This window comes from Camelus dromedarius, chromosome 20, assembly GCF_036321535.1.
Source record: "Camelus dromedarius isolate mCamDro1 chromosome 20, mCamDro1.pat, whole genome shotgun sequence".
NCBI classification, from domain to species: domain Eukaryota; kingdom Metazoa; phylum Chordata; class Mammalia; order Artiodactyla; family Camelidae; genus Camelus; species Camelus dromedarius.
The window spans coordinates 29761002-29782872 of NC_087455.1; the positions used below are offsets into that span (position 1 = coordinate 29761002).

The 21871-nt window shown below is 39.5% G+C and overlaps 1 protein-coding gene across 3 annotated transcripts; it reads left to right on the plus strand.

Annotated features, from left to right (window-relative positions):
• The first annotated feature begins 10582 nt into the window (after nucleotides 1-10582).
• Nucleotides 10583-17047, plus strand: ZNF706 (zinc finger protein 706). 3 transcript variants are annotated; one of them, XM_064476921.1, is made up of 4 exons: nucleotides 10583-10852; nucleotides 14036-14172; nucleotides 15924-16031; nucleotides 16742-17047. In XM_064476921.1, exons 2-3 carry the CDS (start codon nucleotides 14038-14040, stop codon nucleotides 16017-16019), a joined length of 231 nt encoding a protein of 76 aa, XP_064332991.1. In that variant the 5' UTR covers nucleotides 10583-10852; nucleotides 14036-14037; the 3' UTR covers nucleotides 16020-16031; nucleotides 16742-17047. The 3 variants fall into 3 exon arrangements, with proteins under 3 accessions (XP_064332991.1, XP_031295263.1, XP_031295264.1); XM_031439403.2 differs by having other exon boundaries at nucleotides 10664-10686; XM_031439404.2 differs by lacking the exon at nucleotides 10583-10852 and adding an exon at nucleotides 11006-11230.
• Nucleotides 17048-21871: the final 4824 nt, after the last annotated feature.

Consider the following 21871-nt stretch of genomic DNA (forward strand, 5'->3'; position numbering starts at 1 on the left):
GGCCAAGCACTGGTGAAGTTACATATGAAGTACGGTTGACACGAACACATGTAACACCTTGGAAATTTTAACTCTGCCAAGGCTGATGAGGTATCCTGATGACTATGAGGGATGAACCCACACATCAGATTGCATTTGTCCCAAATGACACATCCCTTGTTTATTAAAGACATCCTTTTCTTATTTGTACTTTAAATTCCGAGCCACTAAAGATAGCTCTCTTTAAGGTTAACCAATTCATGTGCCTTGCTGACTTCCCGAAATTATACAAAAGAAAAAAAGTTAAAATGTCAGCTAAATAAAACTCACACTTGGGTATTTGGATACTCCAAATCTACTTTGGGAAATAGAAGTGTATAAAATATAAATTGTCTCATACATCGTATACTTAAAGTTATCATCATATTTTAAGAATCCAAATTGTTATCATAAAAGGCACTTACTCCAAGTCCCTCATTTTTTCAGATTAAGAAACGAGTGCCAGAGATGATATGAGATTTATTTCCCTGGACAACCCAGAGGAGTAGCAGGGCCTGGTCAGGACGGCAGAAAAACCTTGGTGCCCGGGTGGGCCACCGTAAGTCTGACACAGGGCATCAGCGGTTCATAGCCAAATGGAAGAGGAATTCTCCACACTGGAATTCATTCTGAGGCAGTGCGGTGTGGGGGAAAGAAGGCCGGGTTTGGAATCAGGTAGAATTTGGATTCTCCATCCTGGCTCTTTTACTTACCAGTTGTCCTTCTGGGTGACGATGAGAAAATTAATTTCTTGGGGTCTCAGTTTTTTCACTGATAAATTGGGACAATCAGCTGTGCTGTGAACATCTGATGTGAGGATTAGAGACCCACCATACGTGCCCAAATTATAGCTGTGATTATTATTTGTTAGGAGGCTTTGAGCAAGAGTGAATTCATTTTTTTTAATATTTTACTTTTATTGTTTAATCAACTAGTTTATTTTAGGGGAGGTAACTAGATTTGTTTGTTCGCTTATTTAATGGAGACACTGGGGATTGAACCCGGGACCTCATGCATGCTAGGCATGCACTCTACCACTGAGCTGTACCCTCCGCCTGTGACTTCAGTTTTATATGGGAAGATAACACTCAGGACCCGGCTTTGGTAGGGCATGTTCTATGGCTGCTTGTTCCAGAAAAAACAAGTCCTGGCTGCAGGGGTTATCTGACATTCTCCTCCCTAGCCCCAAATGCCTTTGTTGCCCTGCATTTATTTTGAGAATTCGGCCTTGTCTAGGTTTGATGTGTGATCATGAAACAAAGCTCCGTGGCCTGCATAGGGCCTGAGTTTGGAGTCAGGTGATCCTTTGTAAGTTGTCCTAAGCAAGTGAACCAACCAACCAGAGCTCTAAGGAGCAGGGAGAACTGGGAACACTCCAGTTCACACAGACAACAAAGCTGAATATATGTCACTGTCTCACTTGTATCCGTGGGATTTTTTATTTAATTGATACGTGAGGTTTATTTGAATCACATAACATTAAGTTCCTTTGGATTTGTTGTTTTTTGATGTCTTCATTTCAGCCTCTGACCTAAGCGAATTCTATGTTTATAAATACATTTGGCCAACCTAGAAAAGCTAGTGTTTAGTTTTTTGAACCAACATACAAGGAAATCGGAGCCATTATGCACTGACAGGGAATGCCATGCTAGATACTTACTTTTATAATAAAGTAATCAAGAGCTAGTACTTTAATATGCGTGACTGGGACGTTGTGCTGCACATTGGAAACTGCCACATTATAACTGACTGTGCTGCAATTAAAAAACATGCCATCCACAAAAAAAAAAAGAGTTAGTACTTAAAACACTAGGTTTTTTTCCCCATTTTAATGTTCCCATGGGATTTTGATTTATAGAGGTGACTGAATGAGGACACAGAGAGGTCAATGCCATTGAAAGAAGGATTTATGACTTAACATCTCCAGAGAGGAGAGGGCAGGCCACACCACACAGGGCCACTTGGGGACACTTGGCTTTGGTCAGCAGGCAGGGTGGGAGTCGGGGAAAGTGTAGACCAGAGCCTTTATTGGGGTTTGTGTGGGAAAGGCAAGGCAGCACAGAGCGAACATTTTGGGACTAGCCGGTGTGAATGATTGTGGCAGACTTTGGGTGATAGGGGTGGTCTCTAGTTGCCTGGTGCCTGGCCCTGGGATAACTTAGGTCTGGGGAAATGATAGTTTGGTGTGTGAGTTACATAAGGCGGTGGGGTGGGGGCTAGAGACACAAGATTGGCTGGTTTGCATACAAAAGGCATATGCCTAGGCAAGTTGCTATTATCTTTCGGAATGAGTTAGCCCTGGGAGATGCAGTATCTCCCTGGGCCTGGAAGGTCCCCCAAATATTAAAGCATCGTAAGATGCAGAAAATTTAAAAAAAAAAAACATGGCTAATACAGCCATGGAAGTTTCAAACAAGTATTTTCCCTTCCATGCTATTTTCTGCTCATCCCTCACTTAGTGCCCCCACGGTGTATAGAAATTGCATTTTCACTTTATATGTAAATGGTAAGCAGCCTTGCTTTCAAATTTTCATCCGGATGGAGTTTGAGGTGATTTTTATTCTGCCTTTCATGAATAGAGTTCTTGTAAAAGACCCTGAAGTCCATGTTGAGTCATTAAGTCACGGAAGTTCAAAAGCTAGAAGGGGTCTTGGAAATCACTCAGAGGAACTCTTTCATTTTATATCTGGGGAATCAGTCTTTAAAAATACTTCTGAGCCTTAATGGCTTTCCTACTATTAAAAATCAAACATGGACCACAATTAAGCATGTAATTAAAAGCATTAGTAACATATTCAGCCAAAAAGTGGTTAAATTACAGAGCAAAACTCAACTCTTTTTTTCTTTTCTTGTCTTCTCTCCTCTAAAGTAATAGTTCAAAGTGGAGGCATTAGAAAAAAGTCTCTGCAGATCATCAGAAGTTAGGAAAAACTATGAGCATCATTTTCAGGACAGATGTCTCCATTTGGGATCACCCTACCATCACCAGCTCCCTCGGCAGCCTTCAGACAAAAGCAAGACTGTTGACCAGACCAAGGTAGTTTTACAGTCAAAATCAAGGCAAAGACCCTCACCCGGTAGACACCTGTATGAATTCCTGTCTGGAGAGGAAAGAATCACTCCAGTCTTGGTTTTCCTGTTTTGTTTTGTTTCCTCCCCTGCTTAAGAGTAATATTATGGAAAGACAGGAGGACAGGAGCATTGAATTTGGACACTTCTTTGCTCATGCAGCTGCCTGGGATTCTAACGATAAGGGTGGTACGCAGAGAACTAGAAAAACGAAATGGTGTAACTGGAGGCATGTCCTCATGGGGGAAGAAATGCAGACTCAGATTGCAGGGGGATGTCCAGGGCGCTTAGCTAGCTGGGCGCACTCATTTCTCTTTCTGAAGCACTATGATGACATGCACACTGCCTGAGAACAGGCATGGTTAGAAAATCCTTCAAAATAATAGTCACTTCATTAATTGAGTCTTTATTTTTATCACAGTAATACATGCACACAATTTAAAAAGTCCACTAGTCCTACAAGACCAGTGACAGGAAACAGCAGTTTCCCACTTGCCAAATTCTCTTTTCAACCACAGCTACTTACAATTCTCTTAGATAACTCTGTTGGTAGTTACCGCTATGTCTTTACGTAATATTCTTTGACTGCTATTTCTTGAAAGGCCTTCCCGGTCTTAGGCATTATTAGGGACTTCCCTCTACATTAAGGAAGAATTTCGTTCTCTCAGCTCCTGCTCCTGCTTGGCCCCACCACACATACAGTCTTCTCATTCCCCCATCCTCCCAGGAAGGGTATATTTGTAGTTATAATTGTGGTTAGATCCATGTTTACATTATTATCACAATGTAAATGCGATTCATAGCACGCCCTGGGATACTTAGGAGGATGCTAAATCTAGGTTGGCGGGATCATCCAGGCATACATTCATTCAACAAGCATTTATTAGATGCCTACAGCATGCCAGGCACTATGCCCGTTGCTGGCTACACACAGGGGTGAAAAGAACTCACGTAGAACCTACGCTTACGATGTAGAACAGCGGCCAAACCTCTGGAACCAGACTGCCGGGGGTCAAATCACAGCTTTTCTGCGCCCTAGCCATGTAATCTTGGGTCATTTACTTAACCATTTTGTACCTTAGTTACCTAAGAGTTACTGAGAGGATTAAATGAATCAAAACCTGTAAAGCACATATAACAAGTGCCTGGCAGATAGTAGGAACTATGTAAGTATTAAATATTTTTTATTATTTTAGGAGTCAAATAGAAAGGAGACATTTTATATTTATTCCACAAGTATACATACATTTACATACATACCTGTACACACATATACGTATGTTTACATAGATGTATATACATAGACATATCTATGACGTATATATTTACAATAAATTATATAATGTAAGTGTTAAGGATGAAGTGAAGAGTACAGGGTGTTTGGAGGGCACTAAACCAGAGAGGAATCATTTAGATGGGGTTCCAGGAAGGAAGGCTTCTCTGAGAACGTGATATCTCTGCTGGGAATTGGAGTGACTAGAAAGTAGACAGAGTGGGCAGAAGGGTCGTTACAAGAGAGGGAAGAGCATGTATCAAGTCCCCAAGGTAGGGAAGAGCCTGGTCGCCTTGAGGAACTGAAAGACCACTGAGGCTGTAGCACAGCAAGAGGGAAGGGCGTCAAGAGCAAGAGGGAAGAGTAGCGGATTTTATTCTGTGTGCCAGGGACGACCAGTGAAGGGTTTTAAGCATAGAGGTATCTTGAGCAGATCTTCATTTTAGAAAGATTGTTCTGATTGCCTAAAAGTGATTGTCTTAAAGGGGAGCTACAGAAGTCCTCCACTTCCTGGTAGGTTAATGCCCGAGACAAACCAAATGAAAGATGGTGATTTGGATTAGAATAGTGGCAGTGGAGATGGTGAACAGTGGACAGAGTCAATGTAGATTTTGGAGTAGAATCAACATGACTTGGTGATAGATTGGAAGTCGGGGCTGAGGGATTGGGAGGTACCCGGGCTAACAATGAGGCTTTTGAAATGATTATCCCAGTGGATGGCAATGCCTCTATTGAGATAGGATAGATAGATAGGAAGGAGATTTGGGCATAGCAATGGAGAGAATATTGGACATTACCTTCTTCATTATTCTAAATCAAGTTTAAAAAAATAACAGCTTTATTGAGATATAATTCACATACAAATAACTCAAAGTGTACAATTCAGTGGTTTTCAATATATTCACAGAGTTGACAACCATCACCACAATCAATTTTTAAAGACATTTTAATCATCCCCAAAAAGAAAATCCATACCTATTACCAGTCACTTCCCATTTTCCCTCAATTCTGCCAGCCCTAGGCAACCACTAATCCACTTTGCCTCTATAGACTTACCTGTTCTGGGCATTTCATATAAATTAGATCACAATATCTAAGCTAATCTTTTGTGATTTGCTTTCACTCAGCATAATGTTTTCAAGATTCATCCATGTTGTAACACATATAAGAACTCCATTCTTTTTTATGGCTGAATAATATTCCATTTATGGATATACAAAATTTTATTTATCAATATGTTAGTTGGTGAACATTTGGGTTTTATTTCTATTTAGGGGCCATTATGAATAGCCAAAATGTTGTTTAGAACATTCATGTACACGTTTCAGTGTAGATGTATGTTTTCATTTCTCTTGGGTAGAGACCTAGGATTGAAATTGCTGTGTCACATGGTCACTCTATGTTTGACTTTTTCAGAAACTACCAGAATGTGTTCCAAAGAGGCTAAACTATTTTACACCACCACCAGCAGTGTGTGAGGGTTCCAGTTTCTCCATTTCCTATTTCCCTCTTATTATCTGCTTTTTTATCATAGCCATTTTAATAGGTGTGAAGGACTATCTTAATGTTTTGATTTGCATTTTTCTGGTGGTTAATAATGGTGAGCATCTTTTCCCACAGATTGGCCATTTGTATATCTGCTTTGAAGAAATATCAGGACTGTTGCCTATTTTTAAACTGGATTATTTCTCTTGTCACCAATGCCTTAAGTGTCATATATAAGAAGGTTCTGCTTAACTCAAGTCATGCAGATTTACTTCTATATTTTTGTCTAAGAATTTTATAGTTGTAGCATATACATTTAGGTCTGTGATCTGTTTTTGATTAATTTTTGTATTGGTACAAGGTAGGGGTCCAATTTCATAATTTTGCATATGGATAACCAGTTGCCCCAGCACCATTCATTGAAAGGACTATTTCCCATTGACTTTTCTTGGCCCCCATTTTGAAATCAATGGGAGGATTTACTTCTGAATTTTCAGTTCTATCCCATTGACCTACATGTCTATTCTTATGCCAGGAGCACAGTCTTGATTACTGTAGCTTTGTAGCAAATTTTGAAATTGGGAAGTGCAAGCCCTCCAACTTTGTTCCTCTTTTTAACATTGTTTTGGCTAATTTGGTGTAAGGAAGAACACATTCTTTCTCTGCGTATCTCCTCTACCCTCAATACTTTCTTCACTACAACACTACTTCACTTCTGACACCAGATATGCAGGTTTTCCAAACATCAAGAAATTTTGCAACGCCAACTAGATGTCCTACAATTTAACTCAACCCTGACACTGTCTACCTGGAGATAGCATCAGATCCCACAGGGAAAGGATTTAGTCTTACAAGACTGCCTCCCACACCCACTTCAGCTGCCAATAGCATGTCTACATTGTTACATGTGCTTCTGACAGCCCAGCTATAAATCAAAGGTTCCCGAGATTCTCTCCTTAGGTTTGATTAATTTGCTACAGCAGCTCACAGAATTTAGAGAAACATTTACTCAAGTTGAAACTGTTATTATAAAAAATACTATAAAGGACACATAGAGTGAGGTCTGGAAGGGCTCCAGACGCAGGAACTTCTGTCTGCCTGGAACTGGGTGCACTACCTATCCAGCATGTGAATGCCCCATTCACCACACCCTGTTCAAAAGTTTTGTAATGCTTAACCCCCAGACTCCTCCCCTTTGCCTTCCCTGAGGTCAGTAGGTGGAGCTGAAGGTTCTAATCCTCTAATAGCCAGGTTTTTCTAGTGACAGCCCCACCCTCAAGCCATGTAGGGGCCCCACCCTAAATCACTTCATTAGCATAAATTCAAGTGTGCTCAAAGGAGCTCCTTATAAATGATAGGATCAGTCCTATCACTCAAAAAATTCCAAGGGTTTTAGGAACTTTATGCCCAGATCGGATCCAGACAAAGAGCAAATACATTTATTATTTATTATACCACATCCCTTAGAACTTCCAAATGAACTTCAGAATAAGCTTGTTGGTTTATGCAAAGATGTGTCAGCTGAGATTTTTGACAGGGGACTGCACTGAATCTGCAGATCAATTTGGAGACTATTGCCATCTTCATAGTGTTTTTGGCCCATGAACATGGAATGCCTTTCCATTTATTTAGGTCTTCTTTAATTTCTTTCAACAATGTTTTTTACTGTTTAGAATGCAAGTTTTGCATTTCTCTTGGTAAGTTTATTCCTAAGTATTTTATTCTTTTTGACACTATTCTAATACATCATATTATTTTTAAACCTATTTTAACATCTCTGAAATTGAGATGTGGTCTTACAATCAAGAGTATTTTAGCATCATGCGTTCAACCAGCAGTCATATTTTTTATCTTAGTGGAGGTAAATGTGACTTACAATCAATTGCTTCTTAGAGTCAATACCATATAGTACTAAATGTGAAATGTCTGTAAGACATTGAAGTGGAAATGAAAAATACGCATTTGAGTATATCAGTTTGGAATCAGAGAGGCCTGAACTGGAGATAGAAATGTGGGGTCATCTGAAGTTCATTATTTAAAGTCACCACTTTAAATAAGAGTGTAGAGGAGATGAGAGAATCCGGGTTGCAGCCCTGGGAAATCTCAACAAGCAGATAAGCTGAGTAGAGGAAGAAGAGTCAGCAAAGGACACACTTTTGCTTTGAGTCTATTATTGTCATTATTGCACTTGTTATTATTTGTCACTAGATGGAAGGACCTATAGGGTCCTTTTGTTCTCTAATGAACCTTGGAGCTGAGTGCTTTACTACATTTCGATATTAACCCACATACCACAGGTACATTGTGGGAAATGATTCACAATAACCTATGTTTATTTGAGAAATAATATACTGATTAACCACCAGCTCTTCCACCCTGAAAATCTGACATGAATACAAATAAATAAATAAGACTTTCAGGTCTTCGGAGAAGCACTTTAATCTGATTGGGATTGAGGCAGAAAATAGGCCCAGGCTTACTGCGTACTAACTAGAGTGACGGTCTAAAGGCAGAAGAGGAAAAGCAGTCACTAGAAGTTCTATAGCAGTCACGATTAAACCAGAATCATGTATAAAAATTCTCCTAAGGAGTTCGCCTCTCATTCGCTGTCACATTTCTATAACATAAGTAGGACACCAGCTGGTAGTAATGCCAATTCATCTGCCTTTCATTTACTGTTTGTCACTTCACAGACGTTGAATCTTATTCATTCCTTTTTTCATTCTTTCCTCTTTGTATTTCAAATGTCCTAACCATCACATAAAGTTACCATAATATCACATCTTCTGGGTAGTGGTCCTCCACCAGGGGAGATTTTGAACCTAGAGGATATTTGGCAGTATCTGGAGACATTTCTAGTTGTCACAACTAGAGATGGGATGATAACATCAAAAGGGTTGAGGACAGGGAGTTGCTAAATATCCTACAGTCCCCAGGACAGCCCCTATAACAAAGAATTATCCAGCCCAAGGTGTCATTAGTACCAAAGGTGAGAAATTCTACCAATAGGGATAAGTTTATAAGTACCTGAACTTTCTAGGGGCAAGGTCCATAGCTTTTACCAAATTTTTGAAGGTGGTATAACTCAAAACTTTAAGAAACACTGGTTGTAATGGATATTTCATCTAGACCTTGGTAACAAGTGACATATTAACCACATTTCACAACAGAAATCACCTCTCTAGTTTAGAAGACTTATCTCTGCCAACAAGACTTCCCTGTCCCTTTCCATTGTCCACTCTCATTCATGGCTAGACAAACACAGCTCTTTAGATTTCCTGTCTCTAGGTCTTCCAGGTACCTCAACTGCCTCCTATTAGCCAAGTTGATACAATTATTAAGGTTATGGTGATTATTAATAATTAAGCTATAGCTTCATGATATGTCAATAAAAGTCCTGCTTTCTTAAAACACATCCAGTTCATTTGGTCAATAGCCATTTATTCAGTTCCTACCATGTTTCCACTGCTTAACCACTATGTACATAGCGGTGAAAATGAACTTACAATAGAGTGCTGGAGAGATATTAATAAAATTTGAAAACGTAATTTAAAACTGCAATATGGGAGGGCAGGTGTGAAAAGTGAAGGCGAAAGGAACCAAAATGAGGATGAAAAGGAAGGACTGAACAACCAGATCATGGCATGCCACCCAAATGCAATAAGCAGTTAACTCCTTCCTGGCTATTTTAAACAATTCTGTGATATACAGATCCCAGACCGGGTAACCTGGGATGTATTTATGTTCAACCAACATTCCCTGGGCACTGACATACAAATTTGGGAGTGCAAACTATGGGAAAGGCGAGAACATCAAATGCAAAAGCTCCCTTTGTTGTTGTAGCTGTAGCTCTAGTTAGGAACCAATGTGTGTTGGGGTGGGAGCAGGGGGAGGTGCAGAATAAAGCCAACGACTAACATGACCTTTCCAGATAAACAGATTTGGAAATCGTCACAATCGCCATCGCTCTTGATTCAGATACTGGAAATTAGCTATCGTGGTCGGTAAATCAAGAGAAAAAAAATACATATATATCAATGTAACCATTCCTCCCAATGTTAACAACTCAGTATATTTTTAAATAGTCAGCCTAAAGCGGTCAGGAGAGTCTAGCCGGCAAATTTCAGAGAGACAGTCAGGCCTGACACTTGAACTCACAAAAACCCCCAGATTGGTAAAATAACCAGGGTTTCCGTGGGAACGACGTAAAGGGCAGCTGGTGAGAGAACAAAGGCTGCGTGTCCCAGTTTAAGGGCCGCCCGGCCTGCTGGCCTCCCTGCGGGCGGGGGCGGCGGTGCGCCCGAGTGGCCGGCTCCCGGGTCGGTGACCCACCCCGCCGCGGCGTAGGCGCTCCTCGCCGGGACCCTCCCCGGGCCGGGTCAAAGGCGGGGGCCGCAGAGATGGGAGGCTCTCGAGACAGGCCGCTGGGGCCGCCGCCCGAGTGAGTGAGCTAGCAACTCGTGAATCACACTGCGGGCCGTCACTCTCCAGGATCCAGATCACGCGGCTCCCAGGGCCGGCTGAAGCCGCCCAGATGGAGCACGCGGGACAGGAGGGGCACCGAGGACACAGGGCGACGTTCCCTGCAGTTCCCGTCTCTGAGGGGCCGCCGTCGCCGCCAGGCCCCGCCCCCTTACACTAATGTAATAGGGGTGCGCTGCCATTGGCCCGCGAGACCGGAAGAGACTCAGGGCGGAGGAAGAAGGCAGGAAGGCGAGTGGGCGGGGGCTGCGAGGAGCCGGCGGCGCTGGGGCGACTGGGAGAGCTGCGCGGCGTGCGCGAGCGAGAGGCGTAGTGGCGGCGGCGGGAGCGCGCGGCGGTGGCAGCGGCGGCGGCGGCGGGTGCGAGGCGCGGGCTGTTGTGCTCCCAGCTCTCCTCTTTCCCCTCCTTGGCGGGTGGAGGAGGCCGAAGCAGTGCTGGGCGCGCTCCCCTTCCTCTCCCTCCGGCCACCTCCCCCAGCCCTTTCGCGCTGCGCGGTCTCTCCGACGCAAGACTGTCCCGGCCCGGGTGAGCGGCTGTGGGGGCGGCGCTGACGCCGCAGGACGCCCGGGGGCCGGGGTGGGGGCCCGCCGGCGAGGTCGGCTGGGACCGTAGCGGGGTCACCGCGGGTCGCGAGGGGCCGGCGGCCTGCCCCGCCTCCCCGGGTTGCGGTGGAGCCCGTCCTGTCCCGGCGCGGGCCGCGGAAGGAGGGCTAGCTCGGGCGCCTGCCAGGCCCTGCAGGTGGCCGGGTCGCAGGCTGGCCGCGGCAGCGGAGCGGTAACCTTACCCCCTGGCGACAGCAGCTGCTCTCGAGGCCGGGGCACCCCGTGGCCCAAGGGGCCGGGTTTCTGGCAGCCGAGGCCTCCTGGAGGCGCATCTTGGGCCGGGGTCCGTGAGGAGTGGCGGGTATGTAGGAGCTGTGTGGCTCTGGGTGGCGGAAAAGAGGAGCGGGCTCTTCGAGGCGGGAGAAGCCGGTTTGGGAAGGAAGGCGCGCCGGGCTGCAGCTGGGGTCAGTGAAGTGCTGGGTGAAATAGACCTTCCTGCTGGTGCTTTCACCCTTACTCCTCTCCAGAAAGAATGTAGTTAAAAAGCCAGGGTCAGGGTGCTGCTTGGGCCTCTTCGTTTCGTTTAGTTATGAAGAAGGATCCTACTTCCTGGATCCAGAATCTTTTTTTCTCTCTTACTCGTTTGTTTTGGTTTTAAGAGGATCTTTGGGGCAGTGCTTACTTGTTGCCTCCTATAAGAGCTCATTTTGGAAGAACTCGCTGTTCGCTCTACTACTTCCCTCTTTGAAGCCCCCGTAAGAATTATATTAAAAGCTAGCTTTTAGGTATTTGTAAATGACTTCTCGCCCCTCAGTTTGTTGCATTTAATGAAGGACAAGTTATGCTTAGTTGTGCTTAAGGTTTTGTAGAAAATTCGATTGGCTTGAGAGCAAGTCCTAAGTTGAGCTGTCCAAAAGCAGGTGGCTTGTTCGTTTGCATTTCTGCTTTCAGAAAGGAAATCAATGCAACGTGGTGTTAGAACTTGGGGGTGGGGGTAGGGGGGGAGCTATCTCACGCGTTTAGACTGATTCGATTTCCTTTACTTAGTTAACGTTTAGTTTTGTTTTAAAAATAAGCAACCACTGTCTTTTATTTATTAAAGCTTTTATTACGTTTTTGTTACTTTTGTTAGATGACAGTGAAAGTTGGTTAAATCTATTGTGTAATGTTATATTAGGAGAAATGGTAACTGTTAAAGTTAAAAATAGTGTGTATCTAATGGCATTGCTTTGTACAGATTGCTGCACAAAAATGTTATAAAAATAGCTAACTTCTAGATATCAAAGAAGCTTCTAGAATTAGTAGTTTGTCATTTTATAATTTTTTTTAATGTTAAACAATTAAGAGGTTACCCATACAGTCAGTATATTAACATACATAGCATACATTGTGTGGAAGAGTTCAGATCCGTGAGAAGACTGAAGTATTCTGACATAAGGTACTGATACTAAGGCATTGAGACATTAAGAACGTTGCAGACATTGAGGTACTTAAAGATTGAATACCTGACTACCATCATCCAAGTAATAGAAAAGTATCCAAACCTGTTTCCATGGGAATAGGTTTGTAAGTGTACTTAAAAAAAAATCATTCCATTTGGTTTGGTTTTTAAAAAATAACAAAAATGGAAGTTTAGTCTTAAAGGGCTAACACATCTGGTAATATTTACCATTATTTAGTGGTCTTATATTCAACTAGCATACTAAACCCTTTTGTAATTTGTTAAAATATTCGGCCAGCTTCCTAGAAAAGGATTGATCCTCCTTTATATTTTGACTGTTGGTTCAGTGTTTAATGCTAATGGGAACTTGTCCACTCCGTGTATTTATTTTTTTCAGTTTCCTTTTTTCTTTTTGGGAGAAGCTCATGTATTTCAATGAAATGCTTTGACCTCGTATCTGTTAACTAGTTAGGGTTCTAGTCAGAAAAGGGCAGCACTCTTTGTTTTCTGGTGAAGTTGTAGATCCATTGTGTGTTCATGTCCTGCAATGATTTAAAAGTTTAAAATTTAATTGCAGTGCTAGTCAAAACTATACATAGGAATTCCACTTAGACCCAATTTTAAAGTATTTAAAAAGCAGCTGAGACTCATTATATAGACCTTTTATAGTTTAACTTTTGTTGTCTAAATGAAGTCTTTAATTTTAATGGAAAAGTAAAAGTAGCTTTTTTCCCCTTAATTTTTGACCAGTTAGGTTCATTTCAGATCATCAGCAGTAAAAAGTGGTATCTTTCATGTTTGTAAAGGTACCCTTAATCTTATTTAATAATTTGTCCAACAATCCTACAAAGACCAGTTTTTTTTAGAGAAAATAGCACAGTAGTTTTCTGAAACTTGAGTTTTTAAGAGAACAGTTCCTGTTACTCCTCTGAGCTCCTTTAGAAGCGTTAGATAATAGCTTTTTTTTTTTTTCCTGTTAAAAGTTGTAAGAATCTCAAGTTACAACAGTGACTATGGGGAGGGAAAACTGCCTTTGCAAAAGAGCAAACAAATGATTGAGGAAGGGGCTAAACTATTTTTTTGGTAATTCCATATAGGAAACTGCACAAATCTTAGGTATGTAGATAACTCAGTAACTTTTTACAAGTGAGCATACCTGTATAACTGTTACCTAGATCAAGATACAGAACATTGTCAGCAACGCAAAAATCCTCCTCATGCACTTTCTTTCCAGCATTACCTCCTGGATTAGTTTTGCCTGTTTTGAACTTCATACAGCATATGTTCTTTGTATCTGGCTTCTTTCCTTTAACACTGAGATACAACCTTGTTGTTACTTGTAACAGTAGTTCCTTCTCTCTGAATGTTGTGTAGTATTCATTGTATAAATCTGCCACAGGTTATGTATCCACCTTACTCTTAATAGGTATTTGGATTGTTTCCAGTTTTGGAACCAGGTGCTTGGAACATTCTTGAACTGTATCTTTTGCTGTTCATATGTTTGCATTTTTGTTGAATATATACCAAGAATCGAATTGTGAGGTTTTGGAACAGATGACTAGTTTTTACAGTGGTTGTACCAACTTATCCTCTAATAGCATTGTATGTGAGAATTCGAAAATCCATACATTTTGATTGACAACTGTTTCTATAAAACTTAACTCTTCAACTCTGATAGAGTGTCATACTGAGATTTCACGCTAATGCCTCAACTTCTGTTTTTAGATATGGCTCGTGGACAGCAGAAGATTCAGTCTCAGCAGAAAAATGCCAAAAAGCAAGCTGGACAAAAGAAGAAACAAGGACATGACCAAAAGGCTGCTGCCAAAGCTGCCTTAATATATACCTGCACTGTCTGTAGGGTAAGGGGATCGAAAGACAGAGTTTTCTCGTGCACAGTTCTTTCATTAGAGATTGGTTTGTATACATTAAAATTTTGGAAACCTGGCAAGATAAATACTTTATTGAAATAGTAGATTTGAGAGCTAGTTGTTTTAAGAACCCCTAGTCATCTATTCAACAAATGTATTTTTTGAATAGCTCCTCTGGCCAAGCCCAATTCTCTAGGTGTTCGTGAAAAGGAGTAAACAAAACAAAATCCCTTTCCTCATCCAGAATAAAGATGTCTTTTTTTTTTTTTTTAAAGATGTTTTCTTAAGGGCAAATAACACACTTTGAACTTTGTAAGAAAGTCAGGTCTACGTTCTTAATTTAGAGCTGTGTAAAATATCTCTGGTTATATAATTGGCTTTTTTTTCTGCTTTACTAAATTCATAGCTAAGATGTCTGCAAAACTAAATAGAGTATATTCACACTGAGGGCTTTTACTGGAATTAATATGAAATATTAATATTAATATTTATTAGATTAGAGTGATTTAAGTGCTTACCAGGCGCCAGACCCTGATCCAAGTGTTTTATAAGTACGAGCCCATTAATTCACGCAACAACCCTATGATATAAAGTATTTTTTTTCTCGTTTTATGGAAGAATAAATTGAGTCATGGGGACTAAATAACTTATACAGGGTCACCCAGCCAGTATGTAGAAGAGCTGGGGTCTGAACCCAGGCAGCCCAGCTCCAGAGTCCCCCCTCTCGACCGCTATACCACACTGCCTCAAGGAAGTATGTCTTAAATTCCAAGCCAGAGTCTCTTTCTTGCCTGTTTGTTTACACTCACCACCCTTGAAGTTAGTGAATAAAAGTGCCAAAGGAAAAATGCGTAGTGAGGTTGGTCCAGTACCCACACACTCCCCCACCCCCAGCCCTGTACCTGGGTAGGATTGGTAGAATGGTTGGAAAGGAATCTTGATAAGACTGGATTCCTGGACTAGAGTTTATCATCTATTGAAGTCATTACTGAGAAAAGAGAAGTTCCTAACTACATAAAAATTCTCATTAATCTAAGAGAGGACGTCTATTAACATTAAGTAACTTGTTCATACTGAGCTTTGATATACTCAATATGATGAAATTGAGCAGCTTCAGTTTCTGTTTGGAAAGAGACAAGGTAAAACTAAATTTCACTAAATGACTAGTGAGGAAATACTTTGACCTAGAAGTACTATAGTAGTTCATCTCTTTGAAAACTCAAAACAGCAAAAAATGTTTGTTTTATTGAATTTAATGTGTTGAAGAATGAATAATTGAAGGCCCCTGCCTAGGTAAGTCAGTACAGTGTAGTGTTTGAGAGCTGGAGTACCAGGTTAAAACATTGGTCTTGGACAAGTTAAACTCTAGGTTTTAGTTTCCTTAGCATATAAAATGAGGATAGTAGGAAGTGATGTAAGATTACTGGAAGGTTCTGTGAGAATTTAGGTAACGTGCTTAACAGTGTGCTCAGTAAATGCTACCTATTGTTTATTGTTAATCAGAAAAGTCATATTTCATTCCACGTGACCTACCCCTTCTTCGTATGTGAAATGTGGGAATACGTTAGAAATTTCTTTGTTACAAGGTCCTTTTTCTTATGCCAGCCGTTACGTTATAGGAGTTTTAAAGTGTTTTGCGATAATTGTCTATTGTGAGCAGGCTCAGGGTTTTTAAAGTTAGCACATTTTTATTTCATGAATCGGGTCTAACTCTTCTTTTTTTGCACAATTTTAAAAATCAGACACAAATGCCAGACCCTAAAACCTTCAAGCAGCACTTTGAGAGCAAGCATCCTAAGACTCCACTTCCTCCAGAATTAGCTGATGTTCAGGCATGAAGTTGTTTACGGGTAACTGACCTTTTCTTCTTTTCATTTGTTAATGTCAGGGTTGAGTACAAGAGCGGAATTATCTTCTGTAATTGTGAAATTGATTTCTGTCTTATAGCTGAGACTTCATCATTGCTCCTTTTTAAGTTAATGTTTAACTTTACAATTGTTAAAAGTCCATTTTCCCAGACCATAACTTTCCTATGCCTTTGAAACATCCAAGTTTTTACCCCTGTAGCCAAAAATGGGATGAGGTAATGCTGGCCATCTCTGGTCCAAGAATGGAAGAAAGTTTTCAGCTTAAATAAAAAATTACTATTTCAAGGGTATTTGAGGGTCTTGCTTCTAAAATTGCAGACCAAAGTTTGTAAGTGCTTTTTTGCAGATGTTTTACTTACAGTGCTTAGCAGAGCTTCTAAGTACATTAAATAAAATATAAGGTAAAATGTGGGCATACACTGTGTAAACTTGGTAGTTTCTTGAAAATAATCAGCTTATACTTTATGTGTGGTTGGAATTTTTTTTTCCCTAAATGGTGGTGATGGTGTATGTGAGAATTGCTCCTTTTTAAGGTAAATTCACCAAAAGATCTGTTACGAAATTTAGTTGACAGATCAGTCAGACTAACTTCATAGCTTAGGCATGTACTTTTTTAGACATTTGAAATGAATTTAAGTCACATTTATGTAATGCTTATAAGTTCACTGAAATTTTTTCTTATGCTTTTATAGGTGAATTCATGACACCTTTGACTCTTCTACTGTCTCAGACCTTAGGTAACAAACCTGCAGCTGCTTTTCTAACAAACTGTTGATCAGCAAAAATAAAGGGGCTACAGAAACACTCATTTTTATGCTGTTCCCTTTTGGGCTTCATGCAAAGACAATTCTGTGTAAATGTACAGTTGACTCTGATTTGGAAATCTGAAAATCAGTCCATCCTTGTTATAAAAAAATTTTTTTACAATTGTAATTATATTGATGTTCATATTGTGTAAAATAACTCATTTAATAAAGTAGTACTTTGATTTTACAACATCACAGGATAAATGGTTCTAGAAATTCTGTTCTGACTTTCTACATTATTTGCCTTATGAAAATCTAATGAATTCATCAGCTAGGATTGTAAGCGCAATTTTTATTTTCCTTTCTCAGCTCAGTGGCAGGTTCATTAGTTAAACTAGAGTAGACTCATGCATTAAATCTGTGCACACAGTTTTACTGGCAGCTGCTGACCTAGGTGAAGAATGACTTACCTGCTGCCTTAGTATATTACAGTCATGTGTCATTTTCCCCTCTTCTTGTTTCCTGTGTTTGAGGTTGGAACATTTCAACTTGCTGTGTGACTTGGCTATACCTGCCAGCCAGGTATAGCCTGGAGATAACTGATAAATTCCTTAAAGTGGTTGGATTCTCAGTGAGCCCTTCTGAAAAATTATGCTCTGAAGTATATGCCACAGTGAAATAATCAGTAAGCCTATTGTTAATAGAAAATATGATGGAACATACGTGAACTGGTGAAGAGCTATCTTTTATAAATTATACTACATTCTTTGAAAATTCTTCAAGTTTATTTTGAAATTGAAATTCATAATTTTCAAAGGAGTTTTTGGAAGTTATTAACAAGTTGGCCAATTTATGAATGGATTTTGTATTAACAGAAAGATTGGAATGACTTGTGGCTGAGTTAATTCCCAGAACCTTCTCTTCCCTTTCCTTTTTAAGTGAGTAGTTGATTTTAGGAGTTTACCTTGTACTGATTCCTAAAATCAAAGGCTGTGGACAGTATGACTTCCATCTGAACTAGAAAAGTATTAAAATAGGCCAACATCCACATTCTTTTGTCTCTGAGGATGATGGGGAAGTGGGTTGGTTCCAATGAATGAGGTAAATCCTGCCCAGTTAAAAAAGACTAATTTTAGGGTTCTTCTAATTTACTCTTGCCGACTATTAACTCTACAAGTGAAACTGCTGTAACTCAGTTTAAATTTTAGAGTTTATATACTAGGAAGAACACTCGTATTCGCCAGTAATCACTTAGAGCCGCAGATCTGATCCTGTGGATTACAAGATGCCTTCCCTCTTTCTGCTGTAACTCACCACTGCATTTGTCTTTGTAGCTGTGCATTTCTGCCCACCTTGTTTGTCTTCACTGTAAGTTTAAGATATTCCCAAGGAAAGGCTTCAGTGATGACTGTTTCTTAGTAACTCCTATTATACTCTTGCTTTAAGATAGTCATTTTTTTCATGTATTTAATTTTCCTAAATTTCAGAATTAATATCTGTTGATTCCCAGTATGTTGGTTACCAGAACGTTAGAATTTGCCTGTTTACTTACAATGGGTGTTACAGAAGTTATGGTTAAATTACAATTTAAAGGTTTTTAAAAGTGCTTTGAGCATATGTATGTTTATGTTAGTAACAAATCATTTAAAAACCTTTCACAAGTTTTAATTTTTTTCATTTGTTTTACTGTAAATCAGAATAAAAGCTTTTTTCTTGTATTTACCCTCTTTCTATAAGCAGCTGAAGACACCATATTTAACTCTAGATCTCAGTGGTAGGGAAGTAGCTGCAATGCTCTCGCAGAAGACATTAATTCTCATACTTCGTGTGAGGATTATTAGTGCAATCCCCTTTTTTGTGTTTGGGTTAAATCTGGTGTAAGGGGAAGATTACTGTTTTTAAACATCCTCATTATTTAATTTGAAGATTCTTTAACAGATCACAGCAAAATTTGTTATAAAACTGTTATGGTGTCTTCAAAGACTTGACAAAATACAGAGAGAGAATTGCTCTGTTTGTACTCTGTATTTCCATTAGTTGCCAAAAGGAATGGGGTTAAGATTAAACTTGTTTCCATCCTCCTTCATATGAATCTACATCCCCATGTTTAACTGACACACTTGGGGCTCAGTTGTGTGCTGTAATGTCTTATTAAAGAAGATATTAAAGAAAACTAAACTAGTCTAATTTCTTCTACATTTTAGGAGGTTTTTATATTGCCTCTTCCTGTTTTGTTTTTGTTTTTGTTTTTGTTTTTAATTTCTCAACTTAGAATTGTCTCTTGAGTGTAGAACTTGGTAGTTCTAAGGGTGGCAAGGTATTTCTTTAATTTCTCAATGTTTTCCCTTCAGTCTGTCTGTTTTGGGTCTGTAGAATCCTCTAAGAATTAAAGGAAAAAACTTACTCTGAAACCTTGCTATATTGAATAAATAGAAGTTTTTGGAAGGGGGGATAATTGGCTCTTAACCAAAAAATGCTTAGATCAGTTAATTGAATTGGATAGATTAATCTTTAAAGACACTGACTCAGATTTGAGATAACACTTTTGGTTACTGTCTAGCTAATTAATCCCATGATAATTGAAACTTGAAATGTATGTAGCATGAATAGGATAGACCGCCAGCAGCACTGTTTTACCCCTCAAACCGTTGTTCTTCATTTTTTTAAATGTGTGGAATATACAATACATGTTTTAAAATGTGGATAATGTAGAGGCCTTTTTTAATAATACAGTGATCAAGCACAGTCCAAACTATAACTGAAATACTGTATTTTGTGAATCTGCATTAATTCATTTGTGCTAGATTTTTCATTTTGGGGGTAGTGTTTGGTCTGCTTCAGTTTTGTTTGGAAATACATATTTTTTAGAGTGTATAGCAATGAAGATCAACACTAGGGGGTTGTGTTTACTGTGACTTTACATTCTGAAATCTTTCAAGCCAGCTTAATTTTATCTGTTGTAAAAGTTTCAGGAAAACCAAGTGCTTCCAATGTGTAGATTTAATAAAGCATCTATCTACTTGGCTGAGAAAATAGATATTTTATTAACAAAAGTACAATCTGTCCTTATTAATTGTGGATTACCATATTAAACTGAAAATTAAATGTTTTCTATTTTAAATGTTCTTTGGATAAGCTGTTTACTGAGTTACCATCTTTTTGGAGTTGTTTGTTTTTGTACAGACATTCTTTAGCTCTAATTTTTTGTACATATTATGGCTTCACATTTAAAATCTGCACATATACAGAGAGACTTCAGTCATTTTATCTCCATATGGGCATACCTACAGTGTAAAGTAATTATGCTAAAATCATACTGCTTTCTAATCATTTTATTTGTACAGCGTCATTGTTTCTTCACGTGTTATTAATAATGTGTAGGTTTTTGTAGACTTAAGTACCTCACTTTATCACTACTTCTACCTTATGAAGTTCAGAATGGGACTTGCACTTTGGACTCTATTTTATTAAAATTTTAATTGAGAAATAGGCCATCATAGCGTTTCCCCTGTAGCAGTTTCTCTTAAAATAAGGTCTGTAGCTTGGGTGACCATACATCCTGGTTTGCCAAAGACCATCTTGGCTTAAATATTAATTTAATATTAATTGATACTTAATATCAAGTTAGTATTAGATATGAAGTGTCTCATAAATCTTAATATTGCCCATCCTTACATGCATCAAGTCAGTTTATAAAGTCACTTATATAAAACAAATGAAGTGCTTTTTTTATATGTAGTTTTAAAAAAGGCTGTGATTCCCAGAAATTATTACTAAATGGGAACATGGGGTACTGGCAAGGTTTGTCTTTTAAAGGCCTTGAATCTGTTTAATTTTTAAAAAATTATCCTACTGAGGCTTAAATGTCTGGTAAAATTAACTAGATTTTAAAACAAATGCCTTTATTCACAGGCATTCATATAAACTTTATATTGTTTGTACCATGTTGTTCAGACTTTGTTGCCTATTTGTCTTTTCATCCAGAGGACTTAGGGGAAATGGCCAGTTGGGATTAGAGCTACTGCCTTTTGGTCTAGAACACTTTTATGAAATAGGGAAGGGCAGTCTGCAGCATTGGCTGCAAGTCAGACATCCTCTGGGCTAGTGGTATTGAAAACCGAGGGCAATCTTGATTTTGATACAGGATGTTTCTACATATTATTTGATCTGGATCTCTAAATTTTATAAACTCTTAATTTTGGAGTACTTGGAGACCTACAGAAAAGTTCTAAAGGTAGTACAAAAGAGTTCTTGTATCCCCTCACCCAATTTCAGTTGACTCTAATGTTACAATCTTAAAATTACTTGGTCAAAACTAGGAAACCATCACTGATATGTTAACAGTTAACTCTAGTTTATCTATAGTTGCGTTCCAAGATCCAATCCAGAATGCCACATTGCATTTACTTATCATTTCTTCTTGGTCTCTTGTGGTCTGATTTTTCCTTAGTCTTCACCTTATTTTTTACGACCTTTACAATTTAGAGGTGCAGGAGGCTTGTTAAGAATGTCTCTCGGTTTGGATTTGTCTGATGTTTTTCTCATGATTGTATCGGGTAACAGGTGAAGAGAAGCACAGAGGTGAAGTGCCCTTCTTACTGTACCGTCTTGGGGATGAGTGATCCCCACATGACGTCACTGGTGATGTTAGCCTTTGTCACTTGGTCAAGGTGCTGCCAGGTTTCTCCACTGGAAAGGTACTATTTTTTCTTTCCATATTGCCATCTTTTCAAACAAGTCCAGCTCTTACCCAAGGGGAGTGGGAATTTAGCTCCACCTCCTGGAGGGGAAATATCTATGTATATTATTTGGAATGATTCTATAAAGATGATCTGTTTCTTCTCCACACTTACTTATTCAATCATTTTTATCTGTACAGACTCATAATCCAGTACTTTTATTTATTTTCCTATTCAGATTATTCTGGCTTTGGCCATTGGAAGCTCTTTCAAATTGGCTCATGTGTCCCTTTGACACGCCCCATCCCTTTTTGAGCATTTTGTTACTGTGAGAAGCTCAAGGCTAATCGTGTTTTCCCTACCCCAGCTTTAGAATGAACCATTTCTCCAAAGAGCC

Excerpts from the sequence above, each read along its gene's own strand:
- ZNF706 (XM_064476921.1), top strand. The coding sequence starts at position 14,038 with ATGGCTCGTGGACAGCAGAAGATTCAGTCTCAGCAGAAAAATGCCAAA. Across the intron at positions 14,173-15,923 it reads ATACCTGCACTGTCTGTAGG|ACACAAATGCCAGACCCTAA; the intron begins GTAAGGGGATCG and ends TTTAAAAATCAG.